This window comes from Trachemys scripta, chromosome 1, assembly GCF_013100865.1.
Source record: "Trachemys scripta elegans isolate TJP31775 chromosome 1, CAS_Tse_1.0, whole genome shotgun sequence".
Taxonomy (NCBI): Eukaryota; Metazoa; Chordata; order Testudines; family Emydidae; genus Trachemys; species Trachemys scripta.
This window is the reverse complement of record NC_048298.1, coordinates 338,718,432-338,733,448: the sequence shown is the minus strand read 5'-3', so window position 1 is coordinate 338,733,448 and position 15,017 is coordinate 338,718,432. Positions and strand designations below refer to the sequence as shown.

The 15,017-nt window shown below is 47.4% G+C and overlaps 1 protein-coding gene across 1 annotated transcript; it reads right to left on the bottom strand.

The window, feature by feature from the left end:
• Positions 1–11,444: 11,444 nt before the first annotated feature.
• On the bottom strand, positions 11,445–13,592 carry LOC117872072 (olfactory receptor 51G2-like). The gene is made up of 2 exons (XM_034760097.1): positions 13,573–13,592; positions 11,445–12,420 (listed from the first exon to the last, which is right to left on the bottom strand). The coding sequence occupies exon 2, from the start codon at positions 12,378–12,380 to the stop codon at positions 11,445–11,447; it is 936 nt and encodes a 311-aa protein (XP_034615988.1). The 5' UTR covers positions 12,381–12,420; positions 13,573–13,592.
• Between the last annotated feature and the right edge of the window lie 1,425 nt (positions 13,593–15,017).

Here is a 15,017-nt window from a genome sequence, read left to right as displayed (position 1 = left end):
AATCTGTTAGTCTTTAAGGTGCCACCAGACTCCTTGTTGTTTTAACAAAAGTGCAGTAACTCCTGTATCTTTGGGTTAATAACTGCCCGGTTCTCCTCAGGTTCTGTTCTGTCAGTCTCTAGCCTTTATCCAGAGTGGTAACAGGCTTTGGGATCAGTATATGAAATATTCATTCCCTGAGTTCTCACTCTCCAGTATATAGTGACCCCAGCACCTGTTATTCAGGCACGAAGAGGGTTTGCAGGAAGTGGATTTCAAAGTCAAATGCATGAGTATTCATGGAAATGGAAACTCATTTCACCCATGAACATAGTCTATTGCTCTCACTCTCTTTTTCTCTCTCTTTGAATGTCCATGTCCTGTATTCATAAAATACATAACACAAGGGAATGACGTTGGGACAGACATAGAGCTGAGCTGCCATAATGAATGTGTTTGCTATATTGGGTTGACTATTGGGGTATTTATGCTATGGCTGTATTAGGTGAAACCAGTCTGGCTCTTCCTACTTTAATAGCAGGCTGCTGGAAAAGAAATAATAGCTCAAGGAAAGCTGTCTCTCGGTCACCACTCCAGGGAGGTGGAGAGACAACACCAGAGCTTTATGCTGGCAGTGGCTATTTCTGGGCTCCAGCCACGTTCCTGAGTTCACAATGCTGAGAAGCTCTTCAGACTGACATGCTCAGACATCGCTGGGGAAGTCTGAAGTCCCTCGGCCTGCCCGGGTCCCCATCAGAGTGGATCTAGAATGAAGCTAGCCTGCAGCCATTACCCTTCACTTTGCATTTTAAAGACAGTGAAACCTGCCAACGTACCCAATTCCTGCTAGACGTGGAGCCACTGACACTAGACGTCTTCACCGTAAAGGACAAGGAGTTATCAGAGAAGTTGCACGGGCAGCAGGCAGTATCTGTTCAGATACGGAGACAACTGGTTATATGAAGCATGCCTGCACATTCCCTTTGGGGCCACTTGGTCATCAGGGAACCTGAGATGCTTGGCTTAGTGTGCACCAGCTCTAACCCCTCTCATGGCCAATGGCAAACTGCAGGAGACCAAATCACAGGGGATGTGGAGTGATGCTGCCCAATTGGACTGCAGCGCCAGCCCTGCTGCAGGCTCTATTCCTGGAATCCGGGCTTGTCATCACTGTTCGTACGGTTCCGATTAGTCACGGGGCTACCTCTAAGGCGGCCGAGTGGTAATGATGATGCTGTCACAGCTGTGATCTTGCTGAAATAATAATAATAATAATAATAACAATAATATAGGAGTGGATTTCTCGCCAGCAGCCCCCTGTCCTGCATTACAAACCCAGCGTGCAGACCAGGGAAGGGAGATTCCACAAGGCTCCCTACATGGAAATTTACCACAGATTGTTCTGGAGGGGGCGGTCCTTTCCCTTCTCCCTGAGGAATGAAAAGGGGTACAAAAGATCCAGGGATCCCCAAAGTTAGGCACAGATCTCAGTGATCCATTGATACTTAGGCCCACCCACCATCTCTGGCCCTCCACACCTGCTCTAGGACCCTATCTAGCTCCCTGCTAGCACAGGTTCACCAGAAATGTGCTACTAGGGCCCATCACAGTAGCCACTGCCCACAGGATCTGCTGAAGGGGCGTTGTACAGGGTGGAGGGGGCCTAAGTGCAGAGTGCAGCCATAGACTCCGTCAGTGCCACCTTCATTTATGTTATGAGGACGAGGCAGATGAAAAGACTCCCATTTCTCTTGGGTATCCAGGCGGTTGCAATTGGGCAGCATCATGGCAGCTGAGCTTTCAGAATGATCCTTTTTCTATAAAAACTCAGCCCAAAAAAGCGAATGAAAAGGAAGCATTTCAGTTTGGGTCAAAATTTTTCATAGAGTAAAAAGAAATTTGTTTTCCAGCCCAGCTCTAGCTCAACCCATGAGCCTCTGTCTCTCGTGCTACAGGTCCTCACCCCTAGGTGGCAGCGCTAGCCCCAAGGTGGCCTCCGATGCAGAACAGGCACTTAAGGTGACCGTAGTTACCAATGAGAAAACTAAAGACCCTCAGCTGCTCAACCAAGAAGTTCCCTCCCGCCCCAAGCAAGACTGTTGCACATGGCTGGAACCCTAGAGGGGCCACCCAGAGCTAAGGAAGCCGTCATCTTTGACCAGAATACTGATTTTCCTCCCCCTCCCCTATCTCATCCCCTTTTGGGCACTGGCATCTCCACTCACCTTCCCCGAATATTCTTCGGTTCCCCACTTCCCCACTTTTTTCACAGAACTGGGCATTTGTCCTGTTTCCTCCTCCCAACTGATCAAGTCACCAAGAGTAACCAAGACAAATGGCTCCCTTTGAAAAATGAAGTTGGGGTGGGTGGGAGAGGGCTTAAAAAATTGACTGTCCTGGCCAAAACAGGACGTATGGTCACCCTACCACAGACATCTGCCAGGATGGTTACCCCAGCCCTATAACAGAGGGATCCCCTGGCAAAGGTTTGTCTGCACTAGCCCATCCATCAGAGCAACAATTTAAGAACATAAGAATGGCCATATTGATTCAGACCAATGTCCATCTAGTCCAGTGTCCTGTCTTCTTTCAGTGGCCAATGCCAGGTACTTCAGGAGAAATGAAAAGAACAGGGTAATTATCAAGTGATCCATTCTCCATCATCTGCAACCATCTTCTGACAGTCAGAGGTTTCGAGACACCCACAGCATGGGGTTGAGTCCCTGAACATCTTGGCTAAGAGCCACTGATGGATCTATCTTCCATGGACTTATCTGGTTCTTTTTTGGACCCAGTTACACTTTTGGCATTCACACTATCCCCTGGCAATGAGTTAAACGGGCTGACTGTGCATTGTGTGAAGAAGTACTTTCTTTTGTTTGTTTTAAACATGCTGCCTATTAACTTCATGGCTGACCCCTGTTTTCTGAGTTATGTGAAGGGGTAAATAACACGTTCTTATTCACTTTCTCCACACCACTCATGATTTTATAGACCTCTATCTTATCACCCCTTAAGCTGAAAAGTCCCGTTCTTTCTAACGTCTCCTCATATGGAAACTGTTTCATACCTATAAACATTTTTGTCACACATCTTTGTACCTTTTCCAATTCTAATATATCTTTTTTTCAGATGGGGCAACCAGAACGGCAGACAGTATTCAAGGTCTGAGTGTACCATGGTTTTATATAGAGGCAATATGATATTTTCTGTCTTGTTATCTATCCCTTTTGTAATGGTTCCTAATATTCTGTTTGATTTTTTTCACTGCTGCTGCACATTGAGTGGATGTTTTCAGAGAACTATTCACAATGACTCCACGATCTCTTTCTTGAGTGCTAACAGCTAATTTAGATCCCATCATTTTGTATGTATAATTGGGATTATGTTTTCCAATGTGTATTGCTTCGCACTTATCAGCATTGAATGTTATCTGCCATTTTGTTACCCAGTCACCCAGATTAGTGAGAGCTCTTTGTAAAACTTCTTTATCTGCTCTGTGCTTAAGTATATTGAGTCATTTTGTCTCATCTACAAATTTTGCCACCTCACAGTTTACCCCTTTTTCCAGATTATTTATTAATATGTTGAACAACACTGGTCCCAGCACAGACCCTATGAGGACCCCACTATTTATCCCTCTCCATTCTGCAAAGTGACCATTTACTGCTACCCTTTGTTTCCTATCTTTTAACCAGTTACTGATCCACGAGAGGACTTTCCTTCTTATCCTATGACTGCTCATTTTGCTTAAGAGCCTTTGGTGAGGACCCTTGTCAAAGTCTTTCTGAAAGTCCAAGTAAGCTATATCCACTGAATCCCCCTTGTCCACATGCTTGTTGACCCCCTCAAAGAATTAGAACAGATGGGTGAGTCATGATTCCACTTTGAAAAGCTGTGTTGATTCTTCCCCAGCAAATCATGTTTATCTGTGTATCTGATCATTCTGATCTTTACTATAGTTTCAACCAATTTGCCTGGTACTGAAATTAGGTTTATTGGCCCGTAATGCTAGGACTGCCTCTTGAGCCTTGCTTAAAAATCAACATCACATTATCTATCTGCTAGTCATCTGGCCCAGAGGCTGATTTAAGCCATAGATCATATACCAGAGAGAGTAGTTCTGCAATTTGATATTTGAGCTCCTTCAGAACTCTTGGGTGAATCCCATCTGGTCCTGGGTATTTATTACTGTTTAATTTATCAGTTTGTTCCAAAACCTCCTCAACAAAAATGATTAGGGGTATGGAATGGCTTCTGTATGAGGAGAGATTAATAAGACTGGGACTTTTCAGCTTGGAAAAGAGACGGCTAAGGGGAGATATGATTGAGATCTATAAAATCATGAACGGTGTGGAGAAAGTAGATAAGGAAATGTTGTTTACTACTTCTCATAACACAAGAACTAGGGGTCAACAAATGAAATTAATAGGCAGCAGGTTTAAAACAAATAAAAGGAAGTATTTCTTCACAGAACGCACAGTCAACCTGTGGAACTCCTTGCCAGAGGATGTTGTGAAGGCCAAGACCATAATAGGGTTAAAAAAAAAGCTAGATACATTCATGGAGGATAGGTCCATCAATGGCTATTAGCCAGGATGGGCAGGAATGGTGTCCCTAGTCTCTGTTTGCCAGAATCTGGGAATGAGCAACAGGGGATGGATCACTTGATGATTACCTGTTCTGTTCATTCCCTCTGGGGCACCTGGCACTGGCCACTGTCAGCAGACAGGATACTGGGCTAGATGGACTTTTGGTCTGACCCAGTAAGGCCATTCTTATGTTATCTTATGTTATATTACTGACACCTCAGTCTGGGACAGTTCCTCAAATTTGTCACCTAAAAAGAATGGCTCAGGTGTGGGAATCTCCCTCATATCCTCTGCAGAGAAGACCAATGCAAAGAATTCATTTAGCTTCTCCACAACAGCCTCATATTCCTCGAGTGTTCCTTCAGCACCTCAATTGTCCAGTGGCCCCATCATCGTTTGGCAGGCTTCCTGCTTCTAATGTAATTTTTAAAAAATTGCTCTTAATTATTGTGTCTTTTGCTACTTGCTCTTCAGCTCTTTTAAACTGGGAGCACAGTATTGCCAAATCCCACTTAAAAATTATGAGTCATGTCACTAAAAAATCATGAAATTGGCTTAAAAATAATGAGATTTACAAGTATACTAGTGTGGGATGCGTTTTCATGTGCCTCTCATTTCTGAGTGTTTGGGGTCACCTGCTGCAGGTTTTCGAGGTTGTCTACAACTCACTTTTTAAATAAACTTTCTTAGGAAAACGGAAAGCTGAGATTCCTGAGCAGTCTCTTGATTCCAGAATTTGGGGCTTTTAGAAATACAGGAAATAATGCGAAACTCCTAATAAAATCCCAGGAGCTGGTGCTGCTGGCCATTTCTCAAGCGGAGCACCCACAAACAAATATACTGAGGGTTGGTTAGGGGACATTTCTGGTCACACAGTCCATCAATGGCAGAGAGTCCATCAATGGCTGTTTTCCTCTGCACTGGGTCGGAGAGCCTCCTCTCTTAAGGAACAGGGTTATGCCGTAGACAGCCAGACATAACAGTGACTGGTTCGCAGAGCCACTGGGTTCCTGTGGCACAGCTCAGAGGGTCTCTCACCTTATTCAGGCATGAGACATGCACACACCGGCTAAGCAAGGCCATGCGCATTCTTAATAGACATGGGCGTGACCCAAGCCCAGCTCCAAATGCCTGCTGCTAGCTCTCTACTGGACCCAAACAACCTCCTCCCCCAGATCCAGCTGTCCCTAACTTGGTGATGTTGAAATTTGGATGCAGGGTGTGATATCTATATCCAGCACTAAAGTGGCTCTCATTGCTCATGGAGTGGGTGGGGTGAGGATCAAAACAAGGGACAGCCCAGCAGGGCTCTGTTTGGCCAGGCAACCCTCTCCAGATCCTTCTCTCTCTGAAGGCATGTCCTGATTCCCCCTCTTACTGCCGAGCTGCAGGAGGGGCCCAGAACTCCCTCCTCAAAGGGGGCGGTGCTAATGACAGGTCTCATCCCCAAGGGGTGTTGGGAAGAGTTCAGGTTCTCCACCCAGTGCCCCAAATTGTCCCTATGTGGAATAAACAGCTGAAATCTCTCTAAGGCATTGGCCTATGGCCTCAATTATTTTAGCGTAACAATTGTCAGTGCTGGAGAATCTACCACGGTCCTCGGTGAATTGTTCCAAAGATTAATTACACTCATTATTAAAAAAAAATTCACCTTAGTTCCAGTCTAAATTTGTCTAACTTCAGCTTCCAACCACTGGATCCTGTTATAACTTTCTCTGCTAGACTGAAGAGCCCATTGTTAAACCTTTCACAGACTGTGATCAAGTCACTCCTTAACCTTCTCTTTGTTAAGATAAATAAATTGAGCTCCTTGAGTCTGTCACTCAGGTTTTCTAATCATTTAATCATTCTCCTGGCTCTTCCCTGAATCTACCAGAGGTAAGAAGCACGCTTGAAAACAAAATGGAGGGGCTTCCAGGGCCTTTTATATTCTCTCTTTTGTGGGCGGGAACCCCTTGGTTCTCCTGTACAAAATCACAGCAACAAGATGGAGTTTGGAGTCACATGGGCAAGTCACATGTCCATGCATGACTCAGGTCCCTACAGGCCGACGCCATTGTTTACATGTTAGTTTGAACGTTCCCAGGAAAGCTTAGTTGTGGATTGGCATCTCCCAAAGTTCATTGTCAGTTAATTGTTTCTTGATTGGGCACTTACTGAGAATAGTCCTTTCTCAAGAAGCTGACCAAATGCTTCACTGAAGCTACTTAGAATCAAAACACATTGAGATACAAGTACACAGCCAATATTCATAACATCAACTGCAAAATGATATACACATACCGATAGCATAATCATAACCAGCAAATCATAATCTTTCTATAGACATCCTACTGGACCTCCTTTGTACAAGATTTGGTGCAACTATAGGACCTTGGTTGCAACAATTGTCTATACGGGCACAGTTCATGTCAATAACATCACACAGGGAAAAGTATAACAAGAACCAATGGTTGGAAACTGAAGCCAGAGAAATTAAATTTGGAAACGAGGCACATGTTTTTTAACAGCGATAGTGCTTAAACAGTAGAACAAACTCCCAAGCGAGGTGGTGGATTCTCCTTATACCTCCAAATCTAGACTGGATGCCTATGTGGAAGATATGTTTTAGAGGAACACAAGTGATACATTAATCAAACTCAAGACATTGGGGTCAATATGGCGGTAAATGGGAGAAATTCTGCAGCCTGTGATATACAGGAGGTCAGACTAGATCAGTGGTTCTCAAACTCTTTTGATCACGCCCCCCTTCTTTGTGTCTATAAGAATGTATACCCCCCACCCAGCCACACAAATACATATACTGATATATGCAGGGGCAGGGCTTCACTAGAATCAGTTTCAGATTCTTTGTTTTTCATCTGAGGTGGGTTTTTTTCTATTTTGTTGTTGTTGTTGTTGTTTTGCACGAATGAGCCAACGATCCATTGGAATACAAAGAACAGCAAAACTGTGTTTGTGGTCCCTGCTTACAATGAAATGTGCACACTGCACCATCGCAAACGGAGCCACATACAGATGGCAACAACTTTGTATAATGCTGTGCAAGCTTAACACAAATCCATCAAAATACACAGTGCCACGTAGCGTCAAACACACAGTGCCATCTGAGGACCAGATCTGTTTGGCGGAATTAGCTTGGCTAGTTATTCATTGCTGTGGGTAAAATGTGCACAAGAAGGGTTTTTTTCCCTAAAGCTTTTCACGCCTCCACCCTCTGAATACATTCCACAACCTCCCAGAGGGCCCCGTCCCCCTGTTTGAGAACCTCTGGACTAGGGGATCCAATGGCACCTTCTGGCCTTAATTTCTATGAATCTATGCATCGTTGTCTTGAGTGGATGGTTATCTTAGGCTAGGTCTACACTAGCGGGGAGAGGGTCGACCTAAGATATGCAACTTCTGCTACACGAATAGTGTAGCTGAAGTCGGCGTACCTTAGGTCGACTTACCTGGCCGTGAGGACGGCTGCGAGTCGACCGCTGCCGCTCCCCCGTCGACTCCACTTCCGCCTCTCACCGCGGTGGAGTTCTGGAGTCGATGGCAGAGCAATCGGGGATCGATTTATCGCATCTACATTAGATGCGATAAATCGATCCCTGATAGATCAATCACTACCCGCCGATCCGGCGGGTAGTGTAGACATACCCTTAGATGCAACTTGAACAAGTTGCTCCTCTGAATGCTGATAGGCACTCAACAAGAGTATACGCTGCCCATGAAGAATCAGGATTCTCACAATAAAACCGGGCTATATGGTCTCTTTACCCTCTAAACCAGATTCTTTCTTGTGCTGGAGGGAATCTCACAATTGTCCCACTCTTTGAGCTGGTAATAACACCCCATCCATGCAAACCGCTTATCACCAAACAGGTCAGACTGGACACCTCAGTCTCTTCCCTTCAGGTCCTTGTGACCATTAGAGAAAATGGTTTTAAAATACCAGGCAGCCATCACACGTCTACACTCCTCTATCTCATGTACCACTACAAGCTAAGTTAGACAGGCTTTGCTCTGGAGATAAAGAAACAGAACTGGCCCAACTTACATTCTTTTGGGAAGTCAAGGAGCTCTTCGGACCCAGCCTAGTTTCCCTCTGTCTCTGAGAGCATCTTCCAGTCTGTATGATCCTGTAGCAAGGAGGCGTGTCTCCCTCTCAGAGTGATAAGGAGGGACCACAATACCCCCACTGGTGGGAAGAACCAGTGGAGCCACATCCACCCTGCTGGAAGCAGAAGGGCAGGACAGGAAGGGGAAATACAGAAGTCGGGCCACACAGCTCAGTTGTGCTGTAGCCACCACAGGAGACAGATGCATCCCACGTGCTGCTGGAGCCTGCAGAGGAGCTGCCGGGGCTGCCTCCTGAGGCCTGGGTGGATCTCTCTGGGCTTCCAGCCAACCGAGTCACGGAAGGGCTGTTGGGGCTGCCTCCTGAGGACTGGCCAGCGTCCCCTGAGATGACGGGCACAGATACACCCAAGGAGGAGAGTAGGAAGCAGCCCTGGGGAACCTGGCAATGGTCTGGTTGGTAAGTGGCCTGATACAAGGTCAGCATGGTGCGGATGGATCCTTGCGGACCCAATAGTGGGCCATTTTAAGGACCCTTGGCTGGGACATGGAGGAGTTGGGTGGGCCTGTGTCCACCCTGCCCATGGCAGTACTCCCCTTTCTTAGGCCAGGAGGCCTGTGCTCCTTGGGCCCCATTCCTGTATTCTTGAGCTCCTAGACATCATTGGTGCTCACCCTTCCCTGCTCTGCAGAGAGTGGGGATGGCCAAGAGCCAGTTACAGTGCTTTGTTCTCCCCCTGCCTCAGTGCAGTTTAGAGCAGCCTGGGGGCTGGACTGACATCTGCCCATTGGTAACAGCTTCCAAGAGCACAGCCCATTCTGGCCACCTTCCTGTGGATGGGGGCAAATGCAGAGTGCCCCCTTGGGGTCCGAATTGGCCCTGCAGGCTCCCTGCCCTTCCCTCTAAGCTCCTTGTAATGACTTACTCTCAGCCTGGATTACTTAAAACAAGAGCCCCCTTTGTATACTCACATAAATTTGGTCTTCTCCAAAAAATAAGGTCTCCTACCCTCCAGCCCCATCCTCCTCCTTTACTCAGGAGCCCTCCAGTGCTCTACTTGCTGGGGAGAGCGTAGGTTCAGGCTTGTCGCAACCCCCACTCCTCCTTTTCCCCTGAAGCCCCGACCACTGCCCATCTCTTCCCACTAGGCCAGAGGTGGGCAAACTTTTTGGCCTGAGGGCCACATCAGTGTTGCGCAACTGTATGGAGGGCTGGGTAGGGAAGACTGTGCCTCCCCAAACAGCCTGGCCCCCACCCCCTATCCGACCCCTCCCACTTCCCGCCCCCTGACTGCCCCCCTCAGAACCTCCAACCCATCCAACACCCCCCAGCTCCTTGTCTCCTGACCACCCCCTCCCGGAACCCCCACCCCTAACTGCCCCCTGGGATCCGACCCCCTATCCAACCCCTCCTTCTCCCTGTCCTCTGACTGCCCCAACCCCTATCCACACCCCCGCCCCCTGACAGGCCCCCCGGGACTCCCACGTCAATCCAACCGCCCCCTGCTCCCTGTCCCCTGACTGCCCCCCGGGACCCCTGCCCCCATCCAACTCCCCTGCTCCCTGTCCCCTGACTGCCCCAACCCCTATCCACACCCCTGCCACCTGACTGCTCCCCTGGGACTCCCACCCACTATCCAACAGCCCTCTGCTCCTCGTCCCCTGACTGCCCCCTCCCGGGACCCCCTGCCCCAACTTCCCCCCGGGATCCCACCCCCTTACCCAACCCCTCCCCCCACTCCCTGTCCCCTGACTGCCCTCCCAACCCCTGTCCACATCCCCACCCCATGACAGGCCCTCCGGGACTCCCACTCCCAACCTTCCCTGTTCCCCATCCCCTGACCACCCCTCAGAACCTCTGCCCCATCCAACTGCCCCCTCCTCCCTGACTGCCCCCAGAACTCCCCGCTCCCTTACCCAACCGCCCCCTGCTCCCCACCCCCTTACCAGCAGCAGAAGCCTGGGTGGGGTCTTGAGGGAAGAGAGGAGCAGAAGGTGGGGCCTCAAGGCAGAAGAATAGGGGAGGGGCGAGGTCTCAGAGGGAATGGGGCTTCTGCATGTCTCCTGCTTTTGCCTTTTGAAAAAATGGTCACTCTACACTGAATGGGCAGGGCTGGGATAGTAGGTAGCTGTGCCTCTGTTGGGGAGCTGAGGACCATTTCCATCCCTTTGCAAGCACCTGGGGCAGCACAAACGCAGGGGAAAAGGAGGGATTCTGGCCTTGAATCTCTTGCCAGGACTGCTGTGTGTCAGACCCTCACTCACACACGCAGCTCTGTTCTGCCTCAGGTGCATTACAGTTGGATGGGGGTGGGCTTAGCACGTGTGCAGAGTCATCAATGGGGGAGGGGGCTGCCTGAATGGCTTCTCCTGGGGCTCCGGCGTTAATCATGTCTCTGACACGATTCAGTCAGAAGCACTTGGCTGAGGGCGTGGGGGAAGGGTGGGTGTCCGTGTCCCTTGAATAGCCCCTGTCCACAGCTGGTACAACCCCCATGGATCACACAGCACCCAGAGCGCTCAGCAAGAGCTAGGACTGCAACCGCACAACACCTCTGAAGCTTTTTGCTTGCCCCATGGATGTTTAGCCAGAGACAGGACAGTGACTGACCAGGTGTAATGGGACTCAACATCCCTCGCCCATTCCTCCAGGCCTTACTCCCCATTGGAACCTCTCTCTACATTGTGGAGATCTGTAGCTGATGTCGTTTGCGATGTAAAGGTCCAGAATAGAATATGTGACCATAGCAGGTGTTGTTCATCTCCCATGTCAGCAGCGATGGAGATGGGTGATTAACTGACCCTTCACTTGATGAATACCTTGATTATCCTTGCACGAAGGTGTTTGATTTTCACGCTGTAGACAATTGGGTTCAGCAGGGGTGGGACCAGCATGGAGATGTAGCCCAGAAGAATCTGAAGCAAGGGAGAAGAGCCCTTCCCAAATCTGTGTACAACAGACAGGCCGATCTGTGGTGTGTAGAAGAGCAGGACGGCGCAGAGGTGGGAGACGCAGGTGTTCAGGGCCCTGAGGCACTTGGTGTGGGATACGATGCTCAGCACTGTTTTGAGGATAATCATGTAAGAGAGGAAGATGAGCAGTGAGTCCAACCCCATCGTTAAGAGTTTAGCAAACAAGCCATAGATGCTGTTCACTGAGATGTCTGAACAAGCCGCCTTCATGACGTCCTGGTGCAGGCAGTAGGAATGGGAGAGGATATTGGCTCGACAGTATTGGAACCGTTTCAGGAGTATGGGGAGTGGGAATACTACAGCCACCCCTCTTAGAACACACACCAGTCCCATCTTGGCTATTCTCGGCAGGGTTAAGATGGAAGCATATCTCAGTGGGTTACAGATTGCGACGAAGCGGTCAAAGGCCATTAGTAAGAGCACACAGGATTCAGTGCATTCAAACAAGTGGATGAAGAACAGCTGGGCAAAACAGGCATTGAAGCTGATCTCCCTAGAGTTAAACAAGTAAATGCCCACTATGGTCGGTATGGTGGCTATCGATAAGCCAAGGTCTGTGACGGCCAACATGGAAAGGAAAATGTACATGGGCTCATGCAGGCTTGGATCTGTTTTTACAATGAACAGAATGACTGAATTTCCTACTATCGAAATAACATACATCAAGCAAAAGAGGATAAAGATCCAGAGATGGACGTCTTCCTGCCCAGGTATCCCGGTGAGAAGGAACACTGCAGATTTGAAGGTGGTGTTATTGACAGTTGACATAATGTACTGGGCAGGTCCAAGGAGTTTTGAACTTTCCTTCCTAAAAGGAAAAAGAACAGGAGACTAGATGATATTTAACAAGACATCTTTCTGCTCTCAGTGGATATTTAAAGACAGCAAGGAGCTCAAGAAAGATCAGTAAAAACACAGTCTTGTACTTACAGCACCGATAGGAATATAGGCATTGCCAGAGTGGATCAGACATATAGTCCATCCAGCCCAGTATCCCATGGCCAGGTTCACACACTTCAGAGGAAGGTGGAAGAAGCCCTGCAATGGGCAGCTATGAGATAACCTGCTCCCATGGAAAATTTCCCCCTGACACCCACTAGTTAAACATATTTTGTAGTGTAAATCAAGAAGGTTTAGAGCGTATCCAAGACTTTTTTAAACATTGCTCACTACTGTAATTGGATTTTCTGGTTATCCATATAAATATCCAGTCCTGCTTTGAATCCTTCTAAGTTCTTGTCCCTATTGATATCTTGTGCTTGTGTTTGTGCTTGCGCATTCCTACTTGAGTACTGTGTGATTTTTACAATTGTGACCTTCCAAAAGATACCCTTTCTGGCCCTCTACTTCTGAGGGTGGCCCATTGTATCAGGACACGTGTGTAAACACATGTAATATGCATGGTGAAAACAGTTATTTTATTTATCTGTCCTGCATTGAAGATATTTATAAACATTTTTCATAGCGTCTCAAGTAATGGTCTCAAGTTGCATCTGGATATTAGGAAAACCTTTTTCACTAGGAGGGTGGTGAAACAGTGGAATGGGTTACCTTGGGAGGTGTAATCTCCTTAGAGGTTTTTAAGGTCAGGCTTGACAAAGCCCTGGCTGGGATGATTTAGTTGCTGACTGGCCCTGCTTTGAGAAGGGGGTTGGACTAGATGACCTCCTGAGGTTCCTTCCAACCCTGATATTCTATGATAGCCTCATTTTAGATATAATATATTTATAATTTTTCCACTCCTGAGAATGCAAATTATGCCACTGCCTCTTGGTAGTACATGGAGTAAATTCTTGGGCCAGATTCTGAATTCAATAACAGTGATTTTAACTACATCACTCCAGATTTAAACGTGTAAATTCAATCAGAACCAGTCTCTATTAACTATCCCTTACCAAATGCTCCTGGTGATACACTCTGACCCCCAAGAATCTGTCCAGAAGAAGCTGAAGTGCTTTGCCTGGCTAATGTCGACTGAATCCAAAGAATTTGTCTGGTGGCACCTTAAAGACTGACAGATTCCTTGTTGTTTTTGTAGATACAGACTAACACGGCTACCCCCTGATACAAAGAATTTGATCATCCTACCGGCTTCTCTACCTCCTCACAGCATCTGCATCCTCTGCCCATGTAAGGGTCTGTGGATATTTGAAAAGTTACAAGCCAATACAGTTACCTCAGTGGGTCGGGGGTGAGTCACAAATGGGAGAATAGTGCAAACAATAGTTTTTCACAATTATCCACGTCAGCATGCAAGTTACTTCAGCCATGTTTGTGTAAGAGTCAATGGGCATAAATTACATGCAACCACTATTACACTCCCCTTTCCTGGACTTCAGCTCTACTCTTTGCTGAAACACAGACCAGCAGCTCTCTTCTCTCGGGACTTTTTGGAAAGGCTTTCACAGATTGTCAAGGTTCCTTCCCCACTCTGAACTCTAAGGTACAGATGTGGGGACCTGCATGAAAACCTCTAAGCTTAACTACCAGCTTAGATATGCTTTTGCTGCCACCACCCAAATGATTTATTAGTTATTTGGGAAACTCTGTCTACCTCCTCCACAGAATATCTCCCTCCCTAGTACTATAACCCTTCCCTGGGTAGCCTTGAGGGAATTCTCCACCAGTTCCCTGGTGAACACCGATCCAAACCCTTGGATCTTAAAACAAGGAGGAATTAATCATTCTCCCCTTCCCCTTCCCCCCACCCTCACCAATTCCTGGTGAGTCCAGATCCAATCCCCTTGGATCTTAAAACAAGGAAAATTAATCAAGTTCTTAAAAAGAAGGCTTTTAATTAAAAAAAGAAAGGTAAAAATCATCTCTGTAAAATCAGGATGGAAAATAACTTTACAGGGTAATCAGATTCAAAGAGCCCAGAGCCCCTCTAGCCTTAGGTTAAAAGTTACAGCAAACAGACATAAACCCTCTAGAAAAAGGAACATTTACAAGTTGAGAAAACATAGATAAACCTAACACGCCTTGCCTGGCTGTTACTTACAAGTTTGAAATATGAGAGACTTGGTCAGAAGATTTGGAGAGCCTGGATTGATGTCTGGTCCCTCTTAGTCCCAAGAGCGAACAGCCCCCAAAACAAAGAGCACAAACAAAAGCCTTCCCCCCCAACCAAGATTTGAAAGTATCTTGTCCCCTTATTGGTCCTTTGGGTCAGGTGTCAACCAGGTTACCTGAGCTTCTTAACCCTTTACAGGGAAAAGGATTTTGGAGTCTCTGGCCAGGAGGGATTTCCTTCCCTTTATAGTTATGACACAGATATTGCAGCGGGATTGTTTGCATGACCCTGAATAAAAGTGTCACAAACAGCTTCTGGTCAGTTGCCAGGAGACAGTATCATACACCTGTTCATTGCATGAAGAGTTAATAGCACAGACTCGTTGCGAACAG